At 39.8% G+C, this 27,755-nt stretch overlaps 1 protein-coding gene across 16 annotated transcripts in view; it reads left to right on the forward strand.

Annotated features, from left to right (window-relative positions):
• The window catches only part of SCEL (sciellin), a 126,888-nt gene that overhangs the window by 96,129 nt on the left and 3,004 nt on the right, over nucleotides 1-27,755 (forward strand). For 14 of the 16 annotated variants that reach the window (XM_070380635.1, XM_070380633.1, XM_070380627.1 and 11 more), the window contains 6 exons: nucleotides 1,697-1,759; nucleotides 13,667-13,759; nucleotides 15,771-15,842; nucleotides 17,873-17,947; nucleotides 23,677-23,785; nucleotides 26,887-26,989. In XM_070380635.1, coding sequence (XP_070236736.1) covers nucleotides 1,697-1,759; nucleotides 13,667-13,759; nucleotides 15,771-15,842; nucleotides 17,873-17,947; nucleotides 23,677-23,785; nucleotides 26,887-26,989 — 515 coding nt within the window. The remainder of the gene's footprint in view (nucleotides 1-1,696; nucleotides 1,760-13,666; nucleotides 13,760-15,770; nucleotides 15,843-17,872; nucleotides 17,948-23,676; nucleotides 23,786-26,886; nucleotides 26,990-27,755) is intronic. The other 2 variants (XM_070380634.1, XM_070380629.1) reach the window with 1 other exon arrangement.

Here is a 27,755-nt window from a genome sequence, read left to right on the forward strand (position 1 = left end):
CATGAGCTTGAGTAGGCTCCGGGAGCTGGTGATGGACAGGGAAGCCTGGCATCCTGAAGTCCCTGGGGTCGCAAATAGGTGGACACGACTGAGTGACTAAACTGAACTGATCAAGGTTAAAAAGGAAAAGCCTGCTGTCTCTATTTCTAAATTCAAAAGATGAGATCTGGGAGGTCTCCTCACATAGTTCTAGGAGCTATGCTGGAGAAGTCAGTTTTGAATTTTACATTATTCAGACTGTAGCATCAAATGATTTTGATACTTCCAAGCTACTTCTGAAATCCTTTACTTTTTACATATATTAAATTGGCATATTTTCTACTATAACTCACATTAAAAATTAATTTAATTAATTTCTACATTTTCAAAGATATGTAGCTAGTATTTTAAATGTGAGCTTTAAGTATAGCTACGGAATGCTGCCCAATTAACATATTTATCAATTATTGATGGCTTGGATGTTATATAAAAAGAGTAGTAAGTCTCACTCCACATAAATACAAAGACTTCTATATTATTTTTTATCCTTATAAATATCAATTTGAGTCTGTACACTGATTCCATGTAAAAGAACCTTACTTGAAATCTACCATTCAGGACCAGAGAAGGGAGATTTATGAAAACTGGAGTTAATGCTAAAGATGTGAAAAGTTACAGCAGAAATGAAAATACAGTCCCTCAACATTTTGGAATCCATAGTGCCCACTGCTGTGTCACTACACTTCTATTAATTATCACTTATTTATTCTTACTCAGTTCAGGCACAACTATAGACATTGTGCCTATAAATTTTATTACACTAACTCATGTATTCTCACTGAAACCTTGTGGACTTAGATATTATCCTAGTTTACAAAAGGAAGCTTAGGAAGGTTGATTAACTGGCCCATAAAAGTAGGGGAAGAAATGGCCTCACTCTTACTCCTAAACCATCCTGCAAACCAGTAGAGTTGGTGACAAGGCTTTTCCAAACTCATGGAAGAAAATTAAGAACTACCAGTATTATAGAAAAAATATATAAACAGCTAATATGTACATAACACACCAGAGAACATTGTATCTCATGAAAGTGTGACAAATCATTGTAGCCCAAGATTTAAGAATCTAATTGTCCCATTCATCCTCCACATTGTGGACTGTTGATTCAAATTTTGGGTTGACTTCTCATGTCTCTGTTATGCAAAAAGCTGGAATGAAGACTCTAAATATTAAAGACTTGATTTCAGATGAGCAGGTGGCTCAGCTTCAAGCCTTGACTCTTACAAATTAGTTAATTGACCTTGGAAAATTCACTTAGAGTTGCTGAGCCTCGTATGCTGTCCTGCAAGATTCCGTGAGATCTAAATGAGATAATCCACATGGAAATACAAAGTTAGTCCTTTGTGATGTGAAGAATTCACACAACTGAAATATCAATCAGTTGTTTCTTTTCAGACTGAATTTCTCAAACCTTCCAAAAACTTAGTTCACTTCTCTCTCATAATGTAATTTGTCCTCTATTTGAGTTGTATAGATCTAATAGCTCAATGTCAGATTTTTAGTGTCCCATATTCTTTACAACCACAAATGACTGTATTTAAAATTATGTACTGGTTTAAAATTTTTTATTCTAATGCTTTATTTCTTAAAATTATATGTAACTAAATCACATATACATATATATGTATTTAAATATTTGCTTATTTTTTTCCTGTAGAGACCAGAACCTAGAAAATTTAACTGACATAAATTACAATGTGTCTAAGAATAAGAATGAAAGGTAAGACTTATTCTAATTTACGTTTTTCTTATGAATTCTATGTGAACCTTCAAGTCTTCCCTGGTGGCTCAGATGGTAAAGTGTCTGCCCGCAATGTGGGAGACCAGGGTTCGATCCCTGGGCTGGGAAGATCTCCTGGAGAAGGAAATGGCAACCCACTCCAGTACTCTTGCCTGGAGAATCCCACAGACAGGGGAGCCTGGTAGGCTACAGTCCATGGGGTCGCAAAGAGTCAGACACGACTGAGAGACTTCACTTTCACTTTCATATGAACCTTCATAAATTATGTAACCCTGGAAGATTTTCTGAGAGGTGGAACTGTACTATGATGTTTAAATATAAATACTATCTGAATTAAAAAAAAAAAATGTACAGGGTGCTTGGGTTTCCTTGGCTCAGTGGTAAAGAATCTGCCTGCCACTGCAAGAGACTTGGGTTCAATCCCTGGGTTGGGAAGATCCCCTGGAGAAGGAAATGGCAACCCAATTCAGTAATCTTGCCTGGGAAATCCCATGGACAGAGGAACCTGGCAGGCTACAGTCCACGGGGTTGCAAAGAGTCGGACACAACTGAGCGACTAAACAACTGAGCCACTAAACAACACCAACAGGGTGCTTAATAGCTGATCTGAAGAAAGAAATTTGAATTCTGTTAGAATTTCTGACTAAGGGCCTGCTGTTCAATGACTTAGTGTAAAAGGCATGATGGAAATCGAGTGCTCTGCACTTGGGGTGTGAAGATTTATTTTTACTTACTGTTGCTTGGTAGGTTTTCAGCGGTGCAGAAAGCACTTTGAGAATCTCTGCCTTGGATACCTAGTGCTAAAAGAATGGGCAGATTTGTCACAGCCAGGAAACAGGACCTAATTTTGGAATTTCTTTACACCTCAGAGGATCCTGGCTTTAAAACTGTTGCACTTTTTGTTTCTTTTACAAGGAAACTTAGGATGCTTAGCTATGCTTCATTGTTGTTACAGATTGTTTAAATTAGGAAACAATTTTCAAAGTTTTCCATGTTTAACTGTTCTTCCCCCCACATGTGGGAGGGCCTTAAAAGCAATGCTGCTGCTGCTGCTGCTAAGTCGCTCAGTCGTGTCTGACTCTGTGCGACCCCATGGACTGCAGCCTACCAGGCTTCTCCATCCATTGGATTCTCCAGGCAAGAACACTGGAGTGGGTTGCCATTTCCTCCTCCAATGCATGAAAGTGGAAATTGAAAGTGAAGTCGCTCAGTCGTGTCCAACTCTTAGCGACCCCATGGACTGCAGCCTACCAGGCTCCTCCATCCATGGGACGTAGGTTTCAGTTTTTAACCTTCCTAAGGTGCAGCTGCCTTTTCTGTTAAAAAAAAAAAATTTTTTTGTTATGTGAATAAGTGATATTGTTGGTATCATGCAGAGGACAGAAAAGTAGAAGAGCTGGCTCACTGCTTCGTTCGTTTGGTTTTCCTGTCTGTTAAAGGCTCTTTGCTATGCGAGACACATAGTTTCTTTCTGTCCCCTTCATTCCCTAAATCATCTTCTGCTTTCTCTTTCTGTGATCTCAAGCAAGCCTTTGAGAGAACAAGGGAGGATACATTGTCAAAAGGATCCACCATTTTGGGAATAGTACTGGGTTTACAATTAACCAATCTCTTTCAAATATTATTTGGAAATGATCAAGATTTTAAAACTGACCATAAATGATGAAGTATCATGAAAGAACTTTTCCCTGAATGTGTTTTGAGAGGTGTTTCCGTTTCAGTTGGGCTTGTTCATGAAACAGGATCTTACTAGAAAGATTAATGAGGAAATGGAAATTCAAGGGCAGGGACTGCAGCCTGCCAGGCTCCTCTGTCCATGGGATTCTCCAGGCAAGAATGCTGGAGTGAGTAGCCATTCACTTCCCCAGGGAATCTTCCCGGCCAAGGGTATCCTGTGTCATTGGCGGGTGACTTCTTTACCACTAGTGCCACCTGGGAAGCATATGGAAAGATAAATGAGGAAATGGAAATTCCAGGGCAGAAACGTTAGGCTGGCCAGGCTTCACAGAGGCCTTCCCTGGAAGGCTGCTCATCCGTGGCCAGAGGCATTCCATCAGGAGTCCCCAGACATTAACCCTAGTGCTTTGTCATATTGTAGCTCAGTCATTCCTGAGTGTTGGCCTCTGCCTATTTTTCTCCTCTTCTTCCCTTTACTTATCATCATCCTTATTCTCTACCAGGGCTTCCCTGTGGCTCAGACAGTAAAGAATCTGCCTGCAATGTAGGAGACCTGGGTTTGATCCCTGGGTCGGGAAGATCCCCTGCAGAAGGAAATGGCTATCTCTAGTTTTCTTGCCTGGAGAATTTCATGGACAGAGGAGCCTGGCAGGCTATAGTCCCTGGGGTCACAGAGTCAGACATGACTGAGTGACTAACACTTTCATTCTCTACTCTATAGCTGTTTGGTAACCAGGGACTTTAGCCACTTCCCAGTTTCTCCTTCCTTATAACTTCTCCTTCCTCTAGCTTTCTGAGGCTGTCTGGTCTCCTTCAACAAGAAGATGGGGTTGTGGCCATCTGTGTAGAAGAAGTGTGTGATGGAAAACACCATGGCTGCCAGTAACGTGTACATGGTCTCCTTTACTCTCCTACAATTTCATCTGTGCCTCCTGCCTAACATAACCCAATAACCGCATGTACATTCACAAATGCTCCCCTCTCCCAGTGGGGTTGTGATCATCACAGTCAGTTATGCCCAGAGGCCTTAACCACTGCTACAGAATCTTTTGCTCATCTCTGAGTTCTGTATCTAGATATCATTCATCCTTCTTCAGTTCTATCACAGGATAGATCTTAAACAGGATCTATCTACAAATTAAATGGAAAATGTAGCACTGCCCCAGCCATGACAGAACAACTCTGATAAAAATTTTCGCTTGAAAAAAAAAAAAGTAGAAAAGAAATCCGGGCCCAGTTTTTGTGCCCATCTATTCTGTTTACAGGCTTCCCTGGTGGCTCACATGGTAAAGAATCTGCCTGCAATGCAGGAGACCCAGGTTCCCCTGGGTCAGAAAGATCTGCTGGAGAAGGGAATGGCTACTTACTCCAGTATTCTTGCCTGGAAAATTCCATGGACAGAATTCCTGGAAGGCTACAGTCCATGGGGTCACTAAAAGTCGAACACACTGAGTGACTAACATTTCACTTCATTCTGTTTACAGAATAGAAAGTTTACTTTGACTCTCAAAATGGGTGAAGATTTAACTGAAAGAAAATTGAGAATCAGGGATTAAGAGATTTGATCAGGTAGAGAAAATTAGTAAATTAAAGTGGTGTTCCGGTCTCAAGTTCTCTATTTCTAGAAGTGGAATACTTCTTTGCTTTAATTTTATTTTTTACTGAAGTTTAATTGATTTACAATGTTGTGTTAGTTTCAAGTTTACAACAAAGGGACTCACTTATACATATACATAATATATTCTTCTTCAGATTCTTTTCCCTTATAGATTATCACAATATATTGAGTTTAGTTCCCTGTGCTATACTGGGGGTCCTTGTTGTTTACGATTTCATATATAGTAGTATTCATGTTAATCCCAAACTCCTAATTTATCTCTGCTCCCCACCACTGCTATCCTCTTTGGTTACCATCAGATCAGATCAGTCGCTCAGTCGTGTCCGACTCTTTGCGACCCCATGAATTGCAGCACGCCAGGCCTCCCTGTCCATCACCACCTCCCGGAGTTCACTCAGACTCACGTCCATCGAGTCAGTGATGCCATCCAGCCATCTCATCCTCTGTCGTCCCCTTCTCATCCTGCTCCCAATCCCTCCCAGCATCAGAGTCTTTTCCAATGAGTCAACTCTTCACTTGAGGTGGCCAAAGTACTGGAGTTTCAGCTTTAGCATCATTCCTTCCAAAGAAATCCCAGGGCTGATCTCCTTCAGAATGGACTGGTTGGATCTCCTTGCAGTCCAAGGGACTCTCAAGAGTCTTCTCCAACACCACAGTTCAAAAGCTTCAATTCTTCGGCACTCAGCCTTCTTCACAGTCCAACTTTCACATCCATACATGACCACAGGAAAAACCATAGCCTTGACTAGATGAACACTTAAAATCTGTAAGTATTATAAGAACTCAAAACCTTGATAGTTTTGTGGAAGTAAATCCTAACACATAAAACAATTCAAAATGGTAAGCTCTTAGTAAACTGGCTTTGCTAGTGGCTCAGGAGTAAAGAACTTGCCTGCAATGCAGGAGACGTGAGTTCAGTCCCTTGGTTGAGAAGATTCCCTGGAGAAGGGCATGGCAACTGACTCCAATATTCTTGCCTGGAGAATCCCATGGAAAGAGGAGCTTGGTGGGCTACAGTCTATAGAGTCACAAAGACTTGGACACAACGGAACAACTGAGCACAGCAGAAGCTCTCAGTAAACTTTCGTTCTTCATGCAAAAGAGATTTATAAAGTTGGCAGTGACTTGGGTATTTATCAGTTGAAATTATTTTATGCTATTTAAAGTCAAGTTGTCACTCAGCCATTAAAAGGAATGGAACTGTGCCATTTGCAGAGACATGAATGTCACACAGAGTGAAGAAAGAAAGAGAAAAGCAAATATTGTGTATCGGTTTTATGTGGAATCTAGAAAAATGATACAAATGAACTTATTTGCAGAGCAGAAACAGAGATACAGATGTAGAGAACAAACAAGCGTATGGATACCAAGGGGTGAAGGGGAGGTGGGATGAATTGAGTGATTGGGATTGACATATATACACTCAGTTCAGTTCAGTTCAGTCGCTTAGTCATGTCTGACTCTTTGCAACACCATGAACTTCAGCATGCCAGGCTTCCCTGTCCATCACCAACTCCCAGAGCCTACTCAAACTCATGTCCATTGAGTCAGTGATGCCATCCAACCATCCTTTGTTGTCCCCTTCTCCTCCCACCTTCAATCATTCCCAGCATCGGGGTCTTTTCAAATGAGTCAGTTCTTCACATCAGGTGGCCAAAGTATTGGAGTTTCAGCTTCAACATCAGTCCTTCCAATGAATATTCAGGGCTGATTTTCTTTAGGATGGATCTGGTTGGAGATCTGGTTGGATCTCCTTGCCATCCAAGGAACTCTCAAGAGTCTTCTCCAATACCACAGTTCAAAAGCATCAATTCTTCGGCACTCAGCCTTCTTTATAGTCTAACTCTCACATCCATACATGACTACTGGAAAAACCAAAGCTTTGACTACAGGGGCCTTTGTTGGTAAAGTAATGTCTCCGCTTTTTAATATGCTGTCTAGATTGGTCATAACTTTTCTTCCAAGGAGCAAACATCTTTTAATTTCATGGCTGCAGTCACCATCTGCAGTGATTTTGAAACCCCCCAAAAATAACATCTGTCACTGTTTCCATTGTTTCCCCATCTATTTGTCATGAAGTGATGGGGCCAGATAACGTGATCTTAGTTTTCTGAATGTTGAGTTTTAAGCCAACTTTTTCACTCTCCTCTTTCACTTTCATCAAGAGGCTTTTTAGTTCTTCTTCACTTTCTGCCGTAAGTGTGGTGTTATTTGCATATCTGAGGTTATTGATATTTCTCCCAGCAATCTTGATTCTAGCTTGTGCTTCACCCAGTCCAGCACTTCTCATGATGTACTCTGCATATAAGTTAAATAAGCAGGGTGATGATACACAGCCTTGACATACTCCTTTCCCAATTGGGAACCAGTCTGTTGTTCCATATACGCTACTATGTGTGAAACAGATGACTAATGAGAACCCACAGAATAGCAGTGGAGAAGGAAATGGCAACCCACTCCAGTATTCTTGCCTGGAGTACCCCTGGACAGAGGAACCTGGTGGGCTACAGTCCACGGGGTTGCAAAGAGTCGGATATGACTGAGTGATTAAGCACCCTCACATTGTATAGCTCAGGAAACTGTACTCCGTGCTCTGTGGTGACCTAAATGGGAAGGAAATCCAAAAAAGAGGAAAATATGTACATGTACAGTGGATTCACTTTGCTGTACAGTGGAAACTAACACATATTGTAAAGCAACTATACCCCCATGAAAATTAATTTTTTTTTATTTTTTATTTATTTTTGCATTGATTGATTTTATTTTTAAACTTTACATAATTGTATTAGTTTTGCCAAATATCAAAATGAATCCGCCACAGGTATACATGTGTTCCCCATCCTGAACCCTCCACCCTCCTCCCTCCCCATACCATCCCTCTGGGTCGTCCCAGTGAACTAAAGAAAAAGAAATTGAAGTCAGGTTGCCAAAGTTAAGTCAAATAGGACAATGGAAATTAAATAAATCTGTTAAGCTGAGACTTGTTTTATTTTATGAATGTATTTACTCTGTATAGTAATTGGATATCCACAAATATATGTGCAATCTGATTAGTATATTCGGAGTTGAAGACCATCACCACTATCACTTTTAGAACATTTTCATCACCTCAGAAAGAAACACCATGCCCATTAGCAGTCATGTATCATTTTCCCCCAGCCCTTAGCTCTGGACAACTACTAAGCTACTTTCTGTCTTTTTCAGTTTCTGATTCTGGACATTTCATATAAATGGAATCATAAAATATGTGGTCCTTTGTGACTATTTTCGCATGGCATAATGTTTTCAAAATTCACCCATGTTGTAACATGTCTCAGTATTTCTTTTTATTGCCAAATTTCACATATTCCATTATGTGAATAGACAGAATTTTATCTATTCATCAGCTGATGGGCTTTTGTGTTGTTTCCATTATCAGATTGTAATTCACTATTATGAACAGTGCTGTGATCAGCATTCATATAAAAGTTTTGTGTAGAGTTTTTTAATTTCTCTTGGTAGCGTATATACTTCAGTTCAGTTCAGTCGCTCAGTTTTGTCTGAGCTGTGGACTGCAGCACGCCAGGCCTCCCTGTCCATCACCAGTTCCGAGAGTTTACTCAAACTCATGTCCATTAAGTCAGTGATGCCATCCAACCATCTTATCCTCTGTTGTCCCCTTCTCCTCCCACCTTCAATCATTGCCAGCATCCGGGTCTTTTCAAATGAGTCAGTTCTTTGCATCAGGTGGCCAAAGTATTGGAGTTTCAGCTTCAACATCAGTCCTTCCAATGAACATTCAGGACTGATTTCCTCTAGGATGGACTTCGGGAGGGTATATACTTAGGGGGTGGAATTATTGGATCCTATAGTAACTCCATTTGAGGAACTACCAGTTTTCTTAAATCAGCAGTACCATTTGATGTTGTCATATCAAATGTCTGTGTATAAAAGTTTTAGATAGCTAAATTTTCAAGGTAAACTTCTACAGCAGAAAACATTTTCTCAAGTGAAATTCCATTTGGAATTTTGTAAGTTCCAACACAATATTTAGTTTATAGTTTAAGAAGCTATTTAATTTAGAGATGAAACTGTGACCATTGATTCTAAGTTACAATTCAGCAATTTATTTCAGTGAAGGATAACTTAATAATAAAGCTATCCAGCAAAAAACACTGTGAGCCATAAGCTCTTTTTTATGAATATTATTCAAGGTGTCTAAGAGGAATACTTTGGTGGAGAGTTCTCCTTTGCAATGGTATCAGAATCACCTGCTGATCAGGGACCACACTTTAGAAATCAGTGCTCTTTTGGATAAAATGTCACACTGCCTCTAAGGCAGTGGTTCTCAATCTTGTCTTACATGTGAGACTCACTGGAGAGATTTAAAAGAATCCAAGTGCTCAAGCCATGTGCCTGCTAAGTTGCCCCAGTGGTGTCTGACTCTTTGCAACACTCTGGACTGTAGCCCACGAGGCTCCCCTCTGTCTATGGGATTCTCCAGGCAAGAATACTGGAGTAGGTTGCCATGCCCTCCTCCAGGGGAATCTTTCTGACCCAGGGACTGAACCCGGGTCTCTTAGGTCTCCTGCATTGGCAGTCGAATTCTTTACCACTAGCGCCACCTGGGAAGCCCTACACTAAACCAATTAAGTCAGAATATCTGATGTGGGACCCAGTAACATTTTTAATTTAATCTTGTTTTTTAATCGGTGGAAAATTGCTTTACAATGTTGTGTTGGTTTCTGTTGTACAACAAGGTGAATCAGTCATAATTATATATATACATCTCCTCTCCCTCTTGAGCCTCCCTCCCCTCCCCCATCCCCCTCCTCCAGGTCATCACACAGCACCAGGCTGGGCTCCCTGTGTTAAACAGCAACGTCCTCCCAGTTATCTATTTTACACGTGATAGTGTATATGTCAGTGCCGCTTTCTCAATTCATCCCACCCTCACCTTTCCCCACTGTGTCTGCAACTCTGTTCTCTACTAGGTTCATCAGTACCATTTTTCTAAATTCCATATATATATTCCAATACTTGTTTTTCTCTTTCTGACTTACTTCAGTCTGTATAACAGGTTCTAGGTTCATCTACCTCACGACAACTGACTCGAATCCATTCCTTTTCATGGCTGAGTAATACTCCATCACATATATGTACCACATCTTCTTTAACATTCGTCTGTCAATGGACATCTAGGTTGCTCCCATGTCCCGCCTATTGTAAATGTTGGTGCAATGAACACTGGGTTACATGTGTCTCTTAAAATTGTGGTTTTCTCAGGGTATATGCCAAGTAGTGGGATTGTTGTGTCATATGGTAGATTTTCCCTAGTTTTTTAAGGAATTTCCATATTGTTTTCCATAATGGCTATATCAGTTTACATTCCTACTGAGAGTACAGGAGGGTTACCTTTTCTCCATAACTTCTCCAACATTTATTTTTGTAGATTTTTGGATGGTGGTCATTCTGAATGGTGTGAGGTGATACCTCATTGTGGTTTTGATCTGCATTTCCCTAATAATGAGAAATATTGAGCATCTTTTCTTGTGTTTATTGGAAATTTGTATGCCTTGGGAGAAATGTCCGTTTAAGTTTTCTGCCCACTTTTTGATTGGGTTGTTTGTTTTTCTGATATTGAACTGTATGAGCTGCTTATATATTTTGGAGAGTAATCCTTTTTAAAAGCACTACAGATTATTTAATTGGTTTCCAAAGAATTGTTTCTCTAACTATTTCTATGGTTCTAAATAATTTTAAAAATTAGTGTTACCACTTACTGGCATCAAGATAGAATTTCTTTAGTAAGATCTATCACCATCTCATGAAAAACAAAGCTGGGCTTATCAACTATCACAGACCCTAAGACATGGTGATTATGTGGAAGTTGAGGAGAAGGCAATGACACCCCACTCCAGTACTCTTGCCTGGAAAATCCCATGGACAGAGGAGCCTGGTAGGCTGTAGTCCATGGGGTCACTAAGAGTTGGACACGACTGAGCGACTTCACTTTCACTTTTCACTTTCATGCATTGGAGAAGGAAATGGCAACCCACTCCAGTGTTCTTGCCTGGAGAATCCCAGGGACGGAGGAGCCTGGTGGGTTGCCATCTATGGGGGTCGCACAGAGTCGGACATGACTGAAGCGACTTAGCAGCAACAGCAGCAGCAGCAGCCGCAGTATCCTGATTTGGATCTGAAATTGAGAGGGGACATCAGTGAAAAAACTGGTAAAATAGAAATAAGTCTGTAGTTTTGCTAATGACATTGTACCAATGCTAATTATTTAGTTTTGACAAATGGATCGTGGTTGTGTGAGATGTTAAAATTAAGAGAAGCTGGGTGAAGAGTATACTGGAATTCTCTGAACTATCATTGCAATTATTCTATACTTTTAAAATTATCCAAGATAAAAGATTCTTTTTTTAAAAAAGTGTATTATCTTCCCAGATTATAAGAGGAACATATCCAAGAAAGAATTTGCTGTTCCACATTCCAAATTTATTTTCTAACATCTGATTTTTTTTGTTTGTTTACTTTACAATATTGTATTGGTTTTGCCATACATCAACAGGAATCTGCCACAGGTGTACATGTGTTCCCCATCCAGCATCTGATTTTTATTGACAATTATAAAGTATTGTTATTAGTCTCATTGTAAACACAACTAGGAAATGCTACTTGTGTTAGTCTGCTCAGGCTGCCATAACAAAATACCACAGACCATGTGTTAAAAGACAGAATTTATTTTCTCACTCTTTTGGAGACTAAAATTCTAGATCAAGATACTGTTGAAACAGGAGGAAGGGCATGGGGTACAACCTTAAAAAGAATGACATGGCCACAGAACATGAATAAACTGGTTAAAACCATCTAGGTCCAAGATGGCTGAAGACTCAACTCCCAGTAGACCTTGAGCCTCATTATGTGCTCATTGTAATACATGGGCATATGCTAAATGACACACCCACCAGCATCATGACAGTTCTGAGGCCAGCCATAAAGGGTCAAAAATTGGGCAGTGTGGCCCAGTTCCTAGAAATCTCCACCCTTTCCCCCAAATAATTGGAATAATCTTCCCACTCACTAGCCTATGAAATTACCCAGCCCACAAAAACTAACCACACCACGTTTTGCACCTCTCTCTTCTTGCCTTCTGCAATGGCCCACACTCTGTATAGTGAGCTTTTCTCTAAATAAATCTACTTCTTACCTATCTCTGAATTCTTTCACGATGTAGCAAGAACATCAAATTCATGAGGAACAATGTCAGGATTGGTTTCTGATGAGAACTCTCTCCTTGGTTTGCATATGACTGTGTCTGACTATGTCCTCACATGGCCTTTCCTCTGTGTGTCCACAGAGAGAGAGAGCAAGCTCTAGTACCTCTTCCTCTTCTTATAAGGACACCCTGTCCTATGGGATTAAAGCCCCATCCTTATGATTTCACCTAACCTTTATTTCCTTTTTATAGGCCCTGTCTCCACATCACACTGGGGTATAGGGCTTCAATATAAGAATTTTTGGCAGGACACAATTCGATCCTTATCAGAACTGTTTGCAAAGTATTTCCCGTTCCTATTACAGGTTTCACAAACTGGTAATGTTTGTGAATGATTTTACCTTTCTGAGGGCAGTACAAACACATTTCACACTCATTGACAACCTTTGTCCTTTGAAACTATTTGCTGAAATTGGGTTTTGTATTATTTGCTATATGATCTGAATATTTCCAAATAGTTCCTAGTTAGGTCTATTGTTCCAAAGTGACATATCCTAATGATCACATTTGAGAATCTTCTGATAATATTCATGCTACTTTCTCATTGCCAAGTGTCTTTTGAAACATCTGTCTTAAAAGTAGAAGATGGTTTTCCACATGCCAGAGATGATAATATGTGAACAATTGTTTTTCTCTTTAAAAGCTACCTGGAAATAGAAGGAACAGACCAGTCAAGAATGATAAATCATGATTGAGATCTAAATTCTCCTCTTGATTTTTATGTCTTGCCTCTGTCAGAGTTTTCTAACATGAGGAAAGAAAAAGAGCTAAAGCTTTCACTATGCCTACGTTAATTTTCCACTGTTTCATAGGAAAAAGCAAATATGCCTACACTTTGTTGAACATAGTGACATTTTTAGATTAGCAGAAATCTAGGTCAAAGTTCTTTAGCGATCTTCAAAGTACTGCTTTTCTGTTAAAATGGAAACTGGGATTTCTCAAAGCAACCCCCAGATAATTTTCATTAAATAGATAAACTCCCAGATATGTTGTACATGAAAAACTTTCGAAAATGGCATTGGTGCTGTGAGAATGTTACTGCAACCAGTTTCATATGGTTCCTGCCCTTGGTTAAAAAAGTATTCTGTCCTACTGTTAGCTAATGTGACACATGCCTATAGATTATTCATAATGGTAAGACAGTTGTGTGTATGGAGGAGTAAAATAGTACATGTATTCTGTCTATGTATATGTGCAGAAACCAGGCAAACAGAAACAGCTTTACTGTATGTTTACAAAAATGTTATTTGAACAGAATTTTAATAAAACAAAAATCCTCTAAGTGGCCTTGATTTTAAGTGCCAAATATTTGCATTTGCTTTCTCAGGCAAGATGGCCAGGTCACTGGATCTACTGAGACTTTAATCAGCCCGTCCTCTAGAACAGCTGCCTATTCTTATGAAGCCAGGAAGATGCTCAGGTACCGTGGTCAATTATGGAATAAATGACAGGACCATTCTCCTTCTGGCTTTTTTTCTCCTGTTTTTTTTTTTTTTTTTTCTTTAAGAAAACATCCACATGCAACCTGATCCTTCCTTTGAAATACAGAAAATTTTTTAATTTTGCTGTTGTTGTTTTTATGCATTTTTTGTATTCCAATAAAACTTTCTTATTTTAGGTTTAATTTTTAATTGAAAGATAATGCTTTACTGTATTGTGTTTGTTTTTGCCATGCATCAACATGAATCAGCCATAGGTACACATATGTCCCCTCCCTCCTGAACCTCCCTCCCGTCTCCCTCCCCATCCCACCCCTCTAGGGTGTTACAGAGCCCCAGTTTAAGTTTCCTGAGTCATACAGCAAATTCCCGTTGGATATCTATTTTACATATGTTAGTCGTATGTTTCCATGCTACTCTCTCCATTCGTCCCACCCTCTCCTTCCTCCCCCCTTGCCCATGTCTATAAGTCTGTTCTCTGTGTCTGTGTTTCCATTGCTTCCCTGCAAATAAGTTCATCAGTATCATCTTTCTAGATTCTATATATATGCGTTAATATATTATATTTGTTTGAAGTGCAGAAATTTAAAATTGTAACCAGTGGCTTTATAGGCTTATACAAAGGTGTTGAGTAAACATCTTGGTCATCTGTAAGTTGTCAGTTATGAATAAATGTAGATGTGATTTTTCCTTAAAAGTCTATAATTTTTTAAAAAAACATGATTGTGACATTGAATTGACTTCCTTGCTGTGTCCGACTCTGTGAGACCCCTGAGACAGCAGCCCATCAGGCTCCCCCATCCCTGGGATTCTCCAGGCAAGAACACTGGAGTGGGTTGCCATTTCCTTCTCCAATGCATGAAAGTGAAAACTGAAAGTGAAGTCCCTCAGTTGTATCCGACTCTTAGCGACCCCACAGACGGCAGCCCACCAGGCTCCTCCGTCCATGGAATTTTCCAGGCAAGAGTACTGGAGTGGGGTGCCATTGCCTTCTCCGGATTGACTTCCTTAGGTAGATTTAAAGGTTTCACTAAATCATGTGTTATCATGTTGGTTAACTAAGGTCCACTCTTTGCCTGAAATTTGTGGGGAAAGCAATGGTTTGGAAGTATGAATGAGACATTAGGGTAATAGACACTAAAACATAGTACACAAATATTCAAAGTAATCATCATGGTCTACAATAGACTTGCTAAGTGACTGATTTTCATAGTAGTATTCTGGAAATAGGCCAAGACAGTAGAAGTGAAGACAAAATGGGAAACATAAATTTTTCAGAAATGGATTAGTACCAATTTAACATTGATATTAAAAGACGCTTACTCCTTGGAAGGAAAGTTATGACCAACCTAGATAGCATATTCAAAAGCAGAGACATTACTTTGCCAACAAAGGTCCGTCTAGTCAAGGCTATGGTTTTTCCTGTGGTCATGTATGGATGTGAGAGTTGGACTATGAAGAAGGCTAAGCACCGAAGAATTGATGCTTTTGAACTGTGGTATTGGAGAAGACTCTTGAGAGTCCCTTGGACTGCAAGGAGATCCAACCAGTCCATTCTGAAGGAGATCAGCCCTGGGATTTCTTTGGAAGGAATGATGCTAAAGCTGAAACTCCAGTACTTTGGCCACCTCATGTGAAGAGTTGACTCATTGGAAAAGACTCGGATGCTGGGAGGGATTGGGGGCAGGAGGAGAAGGGGGCGTCAGAAGATGAGATGGCTGGATGGCATCGCTGACTCGATGGACGTGAGTCTGAGTGAACTCCGGGAGTTGGTGATGGACAGGGAGGCCTGGTGTGCTGCGATTCATGGGGTCACAAAGAGTCGGACATGACTGAGCGACTGATGATCTGATCTGAACATTTATATTTCAAGGGTTATAGTTTAGAAGGCATATATGAGCATTTTTTTCCCATTGGATTGTATAATTACCTTGTTAATTTGATTATCCTATAAACAAACTTTAAACATAAAGTCAATGGTTTGTATTGCAGCTCCAATGCTGAAACCAGGCATGCAGGATCAAAAGATACAGTTGTGTACACAAGGACATACATGGAGAATAGGTACTGGAAATTTATTTGAAGTATTTTGCTTTATGTATTTTATAATTGTGAAATAATCTGTGTTTAAGAAGAAATGTCATTTTTTGAAGGTATGCTAATTTTTTTCAAATAACAGACCATTTAAAAGAGTACTGAGTTCTAGATATAAGTTAATAATTCTTTATAATCTTTCCATTATTTGTAGTAGTAGTGTTAGTTGCTCAGTTGTGTCCAACTCTTTGCAACCCCATGGACTGTAGCCTACCACCGTCCTCTATCCACAGGATTCTCCAGGCAAGAATACTGAAGTGGGTCACCATTCCCTTCTCCAGAGGATTTTCCCAATTCAGGGATCGAACCCAGGTCTCCTGTGTTGCAGGCATATTCTTTACCATCTGAGCTACAGGGAGGTTATATTTTTAAGTAGCTGTCAAATAATCGTACAAAGTCATAGGACAGACTAAATGATATTTTAATATAACACATGTATACGTCATAGGATTGTTATTTGAAAGTAGTCAAATAGACATACTTGCCCATAATGAACCTTATAAAATCACACAAGTATTCCTGTGCTAATTTGGAGTCACATTTTAATTGTTTCTGTTGCTCACCTCTAATCTGAAACAAGGGGTATAACTTTTTAGTAAACATGCTCAGGCCCAGAAATTCTGCTGCCCGATGTGATGGATGTCGAGGAAAATGTCCACCAAGATCAGGGATTCACAAGTTATTCAGTTTTTCAGGAGTCTATAAAAAAGAATTAGCCTAATTGTGGCATAGGGTAACAGTGGGGCATTCAAATATGGATAAACTATGGGTTGTATATGTGTTGATCATCACCCAGTTCAAAGAGACCAGAGAGCAGTGTACGGGGTGGGTATGGAGCCTCCATAAATTCAAGGTGTGTCAGGATTTGAGCAGCCTTCCCCCTCAAAAGGATTTTTCAAACCCAAATAAATTTCCTTGTGAAATGCAACCTCAACCTTGATTTTCCTACTTAATCCAACTCTCCCTAAAATCAACAGTGATTTAGAATCAAATCTGAGTTTGTCATTTACTGACCATGTGGCCTCAGCAAAGCCACTTGACTTCAATTTCCTGTCTCAATTTTCTGACCCATAAAATGGGAATGACTGTTTACATGTCATGCATCAATATGCACAAACTCACTTAGCACCGTGGGCTCTGTGATCCATAAAGCAGTTTCTCTTTCTGACAGCAACTGCCTGCAGGTTGTTTGGAGGGAGAGAGAAATTTCTCATTAAAAAATCCCAGGTGAGGCATGTGGAGTTACCCCTCACTGTATGAAATAATAGGAACACATTGCTTCTGGTCCTCATACGTTCCTGGGTAGCGTACATACTGGGGAGGCAATTACAGGCAGCCAGCCGGTTAGTGCAACGCACTCTTCATTTGTCTCCAGGAGCGAATGACATTCATGAACTGGAGCGGAAAGGGAAGAAAGAGGACTTTTGAAAGTTAAAATATTTTTTTGCTTTATTTCAAACAATTTTTGGATGTTTTCATGTAAAAATAGAAGCTTCCAAGGTTTCCCCTAAAAGTTCAAGAGTATTTCTCTACGTGAATGATGTCTGTCTATATTTGCTTGCACTGAGTATAGTCATGCTTTGTGTATATTCTTTATGTTAGAACAACAGAGACCTTTCTTTTAGTAAAAATAAAGGAGGTGCAAGTACAAATTTTATGAAAAACGATAACTACTTTTCCTGCTTACACTTGTGCTTGCGATCTCCTTGCCCCATTCTTTACTTCGGTGGATATGTCGACTTAGGTCACCTTGGAGGTAACTTGCATATCAATACTTCTCCAGGGTAGAAAAAAAAAGAGTTGGTACATTGTCCTGACATATAACATATAACTTGCTTTGTTATTCACAAAGAATAACAATAGTGTGTGTGTGTGTGTGTGTGTGTGTGTTGCGCGCGCGCACGCTCTTCCTTGCCTACACAGGGGTATTAATATGTATCAATACTTCAACACTAGGGAAATAGTCCAGTTCTCACATGTCCATATGTGCTTGTTTCTAGCAAATCACCAAAGGATGGCTATCAGGAGACTGTCTCTGGAAAATACATACAAACTGTTTATTCGACTTCAGATAGGTGAGTATATCTGTACTTCCATACATACAAGTATACATATACCCATATCCACACATATATTAATAAACAGATATATTCTTGGGCTTCCTTGGTGGCTCAGATGGTAAAGAATCTGCCTGCCCATGTAGGAAATCCAGGTTCGATCCCCAAGTCAGGAAGATCTCTTGGAGGAGGGCATGGTAACCCACTCCAGAATTTTTGCCTGGAGAAATCCATGGACTGAGGAGCCTGGTGGGATACATATATATGTGTGTATTTACTTTTATAAATAATATGTTTTTATTAGATATGTGTATATGTACTTATAATATATATTTAATATATTTTTAGTATATATATATATACATTAAAGTATTACAAGTATATATATACTAAAGTATTATAAGTATATATATATTATATATATATATACACTAAAGTATTATAAGTATTTTATATATATACTATATATATACTAAAGGATTACAAGTATTTTATATATATATAGCATTCTTATTGTCCATTGAACTTGGAGATGACCCTCCTGAGAGTGATTGTTCTACTGCTGATTGTATGAGTGGAAGGAAATACAACCACCTCTGCATCCAGGAGTTTGTTCCTTGGCCTCCTGGCTGTCATTCTCTGATTTTGATGTATTTTGTTCCAGTAGAGCTTTCTGTGTTTTACAGCTGCCTCCCAGGCGAGTGTCTCTGCTGTGATCCCTGGGGTCCCCATTGCCACCACATTATTGGCCTCTAGGCTTCACTGCATCCCTAGATCATGTCCTCAGCCCTCTCTCCTTGTGGTCCTCTAGAGCCAGATCACCTTACAAACAGCTGCGTGGATGCACTGCTGTGACCCACTCCGAGCATGGGCTCAGTGCCCAGGAGGGAGGGCTAGGGTGAGCATCAATTTAATGCCAGTAAACTGACCCCAGCATTTTGCTCTTGATTACTCTCTTTTAGCATGTAATGCTCAGTGGGGCAAATAGGTGACACTCATGTGACACAAGTCTGCAGACTTCCAGCAGAGAAAATGAAAATAAATAATTCATGTTGCGACCCAACCACTGGAAACCAGCTGTAATACAAATGTCTGATATTCTGTTGACGGTGTTTCTCCATTGCTGGTGCTAAAATAAGGCTCACTGAGGGTCAGGACATATTTTTATGCATAGCCTTAGCTTGGGACACAGTCCTTGGCACCTCACAGATACTCAATAAATTGACTCCAGAAAAAAAAAAAAACAAAAAAACAAAACCTGTGTCCCATTTGCTGAGGGAAACATAGATGAACCAGGCATCAAAATTATATCCTCTTTTGGTCACTTTTGTGAGATCTTGTATTACCAAGGGTCTTCTGAGTGTCTTGGCTTTAAGTCATAGCTCTTTGATGTGACTACCTGAGCACCACAAATACTGTCTAGATAAGCAAAAAATAGAAAAAAAAGAAACAGAACTAGATTTTTCAAAATACTCTGAAAAGATCTTTGACTAACAGTATGATCTTAGTAAGGACATCAGCAACTTCAGAGTTTGGTGGGCTTATATTTTAATGGTTAGCTAAAGTGAAGGAAAACATCCTTCACTAAAGTATTGCTCTTCGTATGAAGAATTTCACTCCTGTTTCCCAAGTGGTCCTTGAAATTTTTTCAGTCACCAGAGCAAAAGTCAATTCTCCGTTAAAGCCTGTCAGTCAGGTAACATTTTCTGTTGATTATTGTGAGAAATTAGCTGTTTCCACACAGTTCTTATCTAGTCATGTCAATCCCATTTAAAGTCAAGTCATTAATACAGTTGGAGAAGGCAATGGCACCCCACTCCAGTACTCTTGCCTGGAAAATCCCATGGATGCAGGAGCCTGGTAGGCTGCAGTCCATGGGGTCACTAAGAGTCGGACACGACTGAGTGTCTTCACTTTCCCTCTTCACTTTCATGCATTGGAGAAGGAAATGGCAACCCACTCCAGTGTTCTTGCCTGGAGAATCCCAGGGACGGGGGAGCCTGGTGGGCTGCCGTCTATGGGGTCACACAGTCGGACACAACTGAAGCAGCAGCAGCAGCAGCATTAATGCAGTCATAAAAAAGAACAAAATAATGCCATCTGCAGTAACATGGATGGGTCTATGGATTATCAACTGAGTGAAGTAAGTCAGACACAGACAAATATATGGTGTCTGTCATATGTGGAATCAGAAAGGGTACAAACGAACTTATCTACAAAACAGAGATAGAGTCACAGATGTAGAAAACAAATTTATAGTTACCAAGGGATGGGGGAGGGAAGGGATAAATTGGGAGACTGGGACTGACATATATATACTACTATATATAAAATAAGAGATTCCCAGGTGGCTCAGTGGTAAAAATATCTGCCTGCCTATGCAAGAGATACGGGAGACATGGGTTTGATCTCTGAGTCAAGAAGATCCCCTGGAGAATGAAATGGCAACCCACTTCAGTATTCTTGTGTGAAAAATCCCATGGACAGATGAGCCTGGCGGGCTACAGTCCATGGGGTCACAAAGAGTCAGATACAACTGAGTGACTGAGCATGCACACACATTAAATTATTAGGGTATGAAAATTTATGACTAAGAGACCCAGTACTAGGGCAAACACTAAATTTAGTATGTTTTCTTCCTAATTGTACCCAAGAATTAAACATTGCTTCAATTTATGATCACAATTTAAATTCTTAATAAATTAGAGTTTTAAGTCATGTTATATGTACTTTCATCACGTTCAGTTCAGTTCAGTCACTCAGTCATGTCTGACTCTTTGTGACCCCATGAACCACAGCACGCCAGGCCTCCCTGTCCATCACCAACTCCCGGAGTCCACCTAGACCCATGTCCATTGAGCTGGTGACGCCATCCAACCATCTCATCCTCTGTTGTCCCCTTCTCCTCCTGCCCTCAATCTTTCCCAGCATCAGGGTCTTTTCAAATAAGTCAGCTCTTTGCATCAGGTGGCCAAAGTATTGGAGTTACAGCTTCAACATCAGTCCTTCCAATGAACACCCAGGACTGATCTCCTTTAGGATGGACTGGTTGGATCTCCTTGCAGTCCAAGGGACTCTCAAGAGTCTTCTTCAACACCACAGTTCAAAAGCATCAATTCTTCGGCGCTCAGCCTTCTTCACAGTCCAACTCTCACATCCATACATGACCACAGGAAAAACCATAGCCTTGACTAGATGGACCTTTGTTGGCAAAGTAATGCCTCTGCTTTTTAAATATGCTGTCTAGGTTGGTCATAACTTTCCTTCCAAGGAGTAAGCGTCTTTTAATTTCATGGCTGCAATCACCATCTGCAGTGGTTTCAAATCATTTTCTGCATATTAAGTTTATAATAATGATTGTATTGGAAAACACATTAAAAGTGCTATGGTCTAAGCTCACACACACACACACACACAATAACGTGGCCAGTGCCACTTTATAGGATAAAGATCAAATCCTCTGCACAGGATTTATGGGCCTTCAGCACCTTGTCCTGCTGAATACGGACTAAAGTTCAACCACTTCAGCCACCCTCATTGTGTCTCACCTTGACACGTCCCGTTCACTCTGCTTAGAACCCTTCCATCATGCCCCTCCCCACCTCACCTTGAGAGCTCCTTCACCTTCAAGCTTTAACTCACCTGGCAGTTATGCTGACAAGCCTTTCCTACTTCACCCCAGAGATTAGCTGTTCATCTGGCTGTGCTCTCCTAACTCTTCACATGTCCGTAATACATGGCGATCATCCACTCACCTGGCTACCCTAGTGGAAAGAAACTTCTTCTTGAAGGAGACCTTCTCGCTCTTCTTTATATTCCCAGCTCCTGTCTCAGTGTCTCTGGAATGCAAGGATGCTAGATAGTGCCTGCTTTCTACTCTTGAAGAGTTTACAGTCTAACATGGGAAATTTAAGCGTTTGTGTACATATGTATGGGCTTCCCCACTGACTCAGTCAGTAAGGAATCTGCCTGCAGTGTGGGAGACCAGGGTTCAATTCCTGCCTCAGGAAGATCCCTGGAGAAGGGAACGGCTACCCACTCCAGGATTCTTGTCTGGAGAATTTCGTGGAGAGAGGAGCCTCTCTTTCCCCCTCCTCCCATCCACTTTCCCTCCTCTCTGCTTCGAGTCCTGGTCCTGATGATAGGATTGATTGTGATTTCTGGGCATGACTAGTTTCTTATCATCTAGTAAGCCCAATCAAAGGGCAGGCCCAGAGGCAGCCCAGGGCTCTGTGGCCGCTCTGCCTTCATTCACATCCTGCCTCTGCCACTCACTGGCTGCATGACTTACCCTTCTATACCTCAGCTTCCTCTTGTGTACAATAATGATAAAAATAAGAGTAACCTGCTTCTCAGAGATGTTATGAAGAATAGACAGGTTTATATACACAAAGTGCATGGAAAATGTGCTACACGTGTTAAGCATATTAGCACTAAAGTATTAGCTATTTTATTTCACTACCCCAGTACTTTGGAAATTCCAGGCTTTTTATGCTAACACCCTGAGACTAACTAGTAAACTCTGCCCAAGGTGCTATTTAAGACTATCTAAGATCTTCCAAAAGGATAAGAATCACATAGTTATTGGCCCTTTATTAAGGCTCTGATGTGACTCGAGGACTTTAGAACTTGCTAATCAATTATTTACTATTGAACATTACTTTTCCAAAGTAAATTGCCAACAAAGGTCCGTCTAGTCAAGGCTATGGTTTTTCCTGTGGTCATGTATGGATGTGAGAGTCGGACTGTGAAGAAAGCTGAGCGCCGAAGAATTGATGCTTTTGAACTGTGGTATTGGAGAAGACTCTTGAGAGTCCCTTGGACTGCAAGGAGATCCAACCAGTCCATTCTGAAGGAGATCAGCCCTGGGATTTCTTTGGAATGAAACTCCAGTACTTTGGCCATCTCATGGGAAGAGTTGACTCATTGGAAAAGACTCGGATACTGGGAAGGATTGGGGGCAGGAGGAGAAGGGGATGACAGAGGATGAGATGGCTGGATGGCGTCACTGACTCGATGGACGTGAGTCGGAATGAACTCCGGGAGTTGGTGATGGACAGGGAGGCCTGGTGTGCTGCGATTCATGGGGTCGCAAAGAGTCGGATATGACTGAGCGACTGAACTGAACTGAACTGAATCATTTATTTACCACTGAACATTAATTTTCCAAAGTAAATAGCAAAGGATTTTTGTCACTAAAGTCACCCTAATATTCTGAGTCTTGCAATGACACCAAGAGAATCAGCAAGGGAGAATTTGGTGATTCTGAACCCTATAGACCAGGGTTTCCATCATTTGTGAATTTACCAACATGTTCTTGAATGGATTTCTATTTTTGTACTACTGAATGTTTGAGAGTTAAATTTTTATATTAATCTTCAACGTAATTTTTCTATGATATATGTACATTAATAATTTAAAACCCTCTTCTAGCTTCAAGGGGGTACTTATAACCTAGTTCAATTAGGAAACTGTGAACATCTTTAACCTGCTCAGATGCACTTTTGATTGCTAATGAATTAATAATTTGAAACTGTCTTTTATGTTAATTCTTTGATATCATTCTGAAATAACTAGAAGAATCCAGTCTGTTACTAGGATAAGTAAGTCCTCAACTTTCCTTGATTTTTACACAATTTACTAAAGTATCAATAAAATTAACATGTTATTTCCATATGACTTTATGGGGAATACATCTGTCTTTTTCATGATGACAAATTTATTTTTAACTGCTTACATCTCTATAGGTCTGTCATTGAGAGAGACATGTGCACTTACTGTCGAAAACCCTTGGGCACAGAAACCAAGATGATTTTAGATGAATTACAAATTTGCTGCCATTCGACTTGCTTCAAGGTATGGCTATGTTTCTTGCATTTAATTCTCATACAAAATTGCATAATGACTAGAATAAAAATAATTATCTAATGGAATATATGAGATGAAGTTAAAACTTTCAGAAACACTGTCATGCACATTAATAATGCACTGTTTAAATATTTTTTTGACTTCTTAGCCTGCAACTCCAAGGTTTATAATTACTCTCTTGACTTTAGGCTTAGAGTTGATTACTGATACGTTGATAACTCTTACTCTACAGATTTAAATCTATAAAAAGATAAACACTTGTTCTCTTTAGAAAAGTTTTTGCAGCATTTTCATAAATCATGCTGCTGCTTCTGCTAAGTCACTTCAGTCCTGTCCGACTCTGTCCGACCCCAGAGACGGCAGCCCACCAGGCTCCCCCGTCCCTGGGATTCTCCAGGCAAGAACAATGGAGTGGGTTGCCATTTCCTTCTCCAATGCATGAAAGTGAAAAGTGAAAGTGAAGTCGCTCAGTCGTGTCTGACTCTTAGTGACCCCGTGGACTGCAGCCCACCAGGCTCCTCCATCCATGGGAGTTTCCAGGCAAGAGTACTGGAGTGGGGTGCCATTCCTTTCTCCACATTGCAATAAACATATAATGAAATCAAAAAGGAAAAGAAATTTTTGAGAAGAAAGTTACTGGCTTCTTACATCATAAAATTAGGATCGATGGGCTTAACAATAGTTAAAACTCAGTCTGCCTTTGAGAGCATGATTAATTATAATTAAATATGGCTTAGTAGAATGAGCCAGAGAAGGCAATGGCACCCCACTCCAGTACTCTTGCCTGGAAAATCCCATGGACTGAGGAGCCTGGTAGGTTGCAGTCCATGGGGTCGCTAGGAGTCGGACACGACTGAGCGACTTCACTTTCACTTTTCACTTTCATGCATTGGAGAAGGAAATGGCAACCCACTCCAGTGTTCTTGCCTGGAGAATCCCATGGATGGAGGAGCCTGGTGGGCTGCCGTCTATGGGGTCGCACAGAGTCGGACACGACTGAAGTGACTTAGCAGCAGCAGCAGCGGCAGTAGAATGAGCTTCCCTGGTGGCTCAGCTGTTAAAGAATCCGCCCGCAGTGAGGGAGACCTGGGTTCGATCCCTGGGTTGGGACGATCCCCTGAAGAAGGGAAAGGCTACCCACTCCAGTATTCTGGCCTGGAGAATTCCGTGGATTGTATAGTCCATGGGATCGCAAAGAGTCAGATATGACTGAGCGACTTTCACTTCCTCCTCCTCCTTCAGAACGTTCATTTGGGATTCCCTCCTAGCTCAGAAGGTAAAGGGTCTGCCTACAATGTGAGAGACGTGGGTTCGATCCCTGGGTCAGGAAGATCCCCTGGAGAAGGAAATGGCAACCCACTCCAGTACTCTTGCTTGTAAAATCCCATGGACAGAGGAGCCTGGTAGGCTGCAGCCCATAGGGTTGCAAAGAGTCGGACATGGTTGAGCAACTTGTCAATATCAGTGTCTTAGTAGAATAATAATAATACTAAAGTGTACATAGTAGAATGTTTCTTTCACAATTTATGCTTTCATATGCCATTTCTTTTACTTTTCACAAAAGTATTAGGTAGGTCAACAATATAGTTTTTGGTATAACTAGGTGAGCACTTAACTAGGAACCTGAAGACCTGAGTTTGAGTTCTAACTGACACTAATTGTGGCCGTGTGACTTTGGACAATCATCTAAATTAGCTTAGCCTAAGTTTCTTCATCTATAAAATGACATAGCTGATTAGACTAGTGGTTTTCAATCCAGGATGAACGTTATAATCATTCGGGGAGATGATGAGAAAAATAAAATGCTTGGGACCAGCCCCAGTTACATCATGTATCTTCGAGATGATTTCTGGGCATTGGTGTTTTTAAAGCCTTCTTAGGTAGATCTAAAGGCAGCCAGTTTGAGAACCAGAGCCTGAATCTATGGGTCCTTTCTAGTGCTGATAGATTCTATGATTGATGCAAATTATCTGATTCAGTCAAGTAGATGTAATATTAGGCTAGCCAAAAAAGTCCATTTGGGTTTTCCAATAAGATGTTATGAACTTTTTGGCCAGCCCAATACTTTGATGCTTGATTGCTTCTCTTTCAGTTAGCTTCAGGCAATGACACAAATTCAATGCCTCATTTTGAGGCAACAAAATCCAAATTTAGGCCATCATATATAGAATTCTATATAAAGTAAGACATGAAAATTTCATAATTATTTCATTTTAAGACAGTAAACTTTCCTCGAAGTTATTCAAATTTACTCAGTGGAACAAAAATTAGTCTACAGCTGTTTATTTTAAATTATTATGCACAAAAGTTTTTAAAGAAGAAAATTCTCCTGATTATTGCCTTTGGTCAACAGGAATAATTTCCATTTTGTTATATTTTAGATGATTTATTTCCATTGTCAATTTAATCATAAAATACTACTGAGAATAAAAATACCCCCACACTCCTAAGAAAAGACAGATTACTCTATAGTCATAATTATAGAGAATTACCTGAACTGGCTTAAACATGTCTATACTGACCTATGACAATTTGTGTCAACGAACTTGAAAGCCAGCCGGTTGGCAGTAGACTTGCTCCAGTGAGCACAGGTTTAAGGTAGAGGTCAAGCCTTTCTTGCCTCTTTAACCAGCATAACTTGAAACAAATTTCCCCTTAAATTGTGTCTGGAGTCAGAAGTTTGTTTTGCTCAATGACACTGTATCTGGACAGTGTAGCTCTCCATTAGTAAGCAAACAATATATATATTTAGTGTTCTAATTTGCAATATCCAACAGTATTCTTGTCTTTGGCATAACCAATTTTTGAAAATATTCATCTACTTTATTGTGAGTTAGGTAGAAACTTCAGTAGTAGGTATGCCCTGAAATGCACACCTCCATAGTAGAGGGATTTATGAGAGAATTTGTTTGGAAAGTTTGGTGTGTGGATCAGACAAGTAGATTCTTACTTTTTCTCACGGTTCTTTTCATCAGAGTGTTGCTATAAAGGATGATATGGAATAAAGTAAAAGGTTCTTTTTTTAATCCTGTTAACCAAGAATCTAAACTTCATATCTAATGTAAACTTTATACATACCTTTCCTTTAGTGTGAAATATGCAAACAACCTTTGGAAAACCTACAAGCAGGTGACAGTATTTGGATATATAGGCAGACAATACATTGTGAATCTTGCTACTCTAAAGTTGTAGGTAAGTGTTGAACTCTGTGAGAAACTATCACTAACATTAGTGAACTTTAGGTAGTGTTGAAATATTTCAAACCTGTGGGGGATTCATTTTGATATTTGGCAAAACTAATACAATTATGTAAAGTTTAAAAATAAAATAAAATTTTTAAAAATGGAAAGTATTTTATTAATTATATTAAAAATTCAGCTGCAGATACAATGGTAGCATTTCATTTATGGTATAAAATAAGTCAAAATTTATGTTTTCTTCTGGTATGAGACCAGACATAGATACGAATAAGTTTAGGTCATTTATTGTAGGAAATTTTCCATTTTTTGCAAACAAAAATATACCTTCTTTGCTCAGATCATTGTTAGAATTAAAGTTCATTTCTGTGAATGATCTTTTATATTTGCACTGGAATATACTTTTATAATTTAATTTGGTTATTATACTAAACACCTTTTAATGTGAATTTTAAATGGAAAATTTAAAGTTAATTGTGTACTGGGGAGCTGGACAACAGCACTATGTAAAGGGAAAGTTTCCTGCTGGTGGCGAATGGAAAAGGAACATCTGTGGTTGTTACATGGGATCCAAAATATGGAGTTTAATGACAAATGTGTGATATTAATGAGGTGCTTGGAGGCTACATCTGGAAAATGCTCTGAAAAATATTCAGAAACCCATGTTCCATCAGGCTGCAGAATCGATGACAAGAACAAAGCTAATTATATTCATACTTGGCTTTTTATTTTCTCATATTCCAGCCATTCTCATATTCCTT

The sequence above is a fragment of the Bos mutus genome, chromosome 12, assembly GCF_027580195.1.
Source record: "Bos mutus isolate GX-2022 chromosome 12, NWIPB_WYAK_1.1, whole genome shotgun sequence".
NCBI lineage: Eukaryota > Metazoa > Chordata > Mammalia > Artiodactyla > Bovidae > Bos > Bos mutus.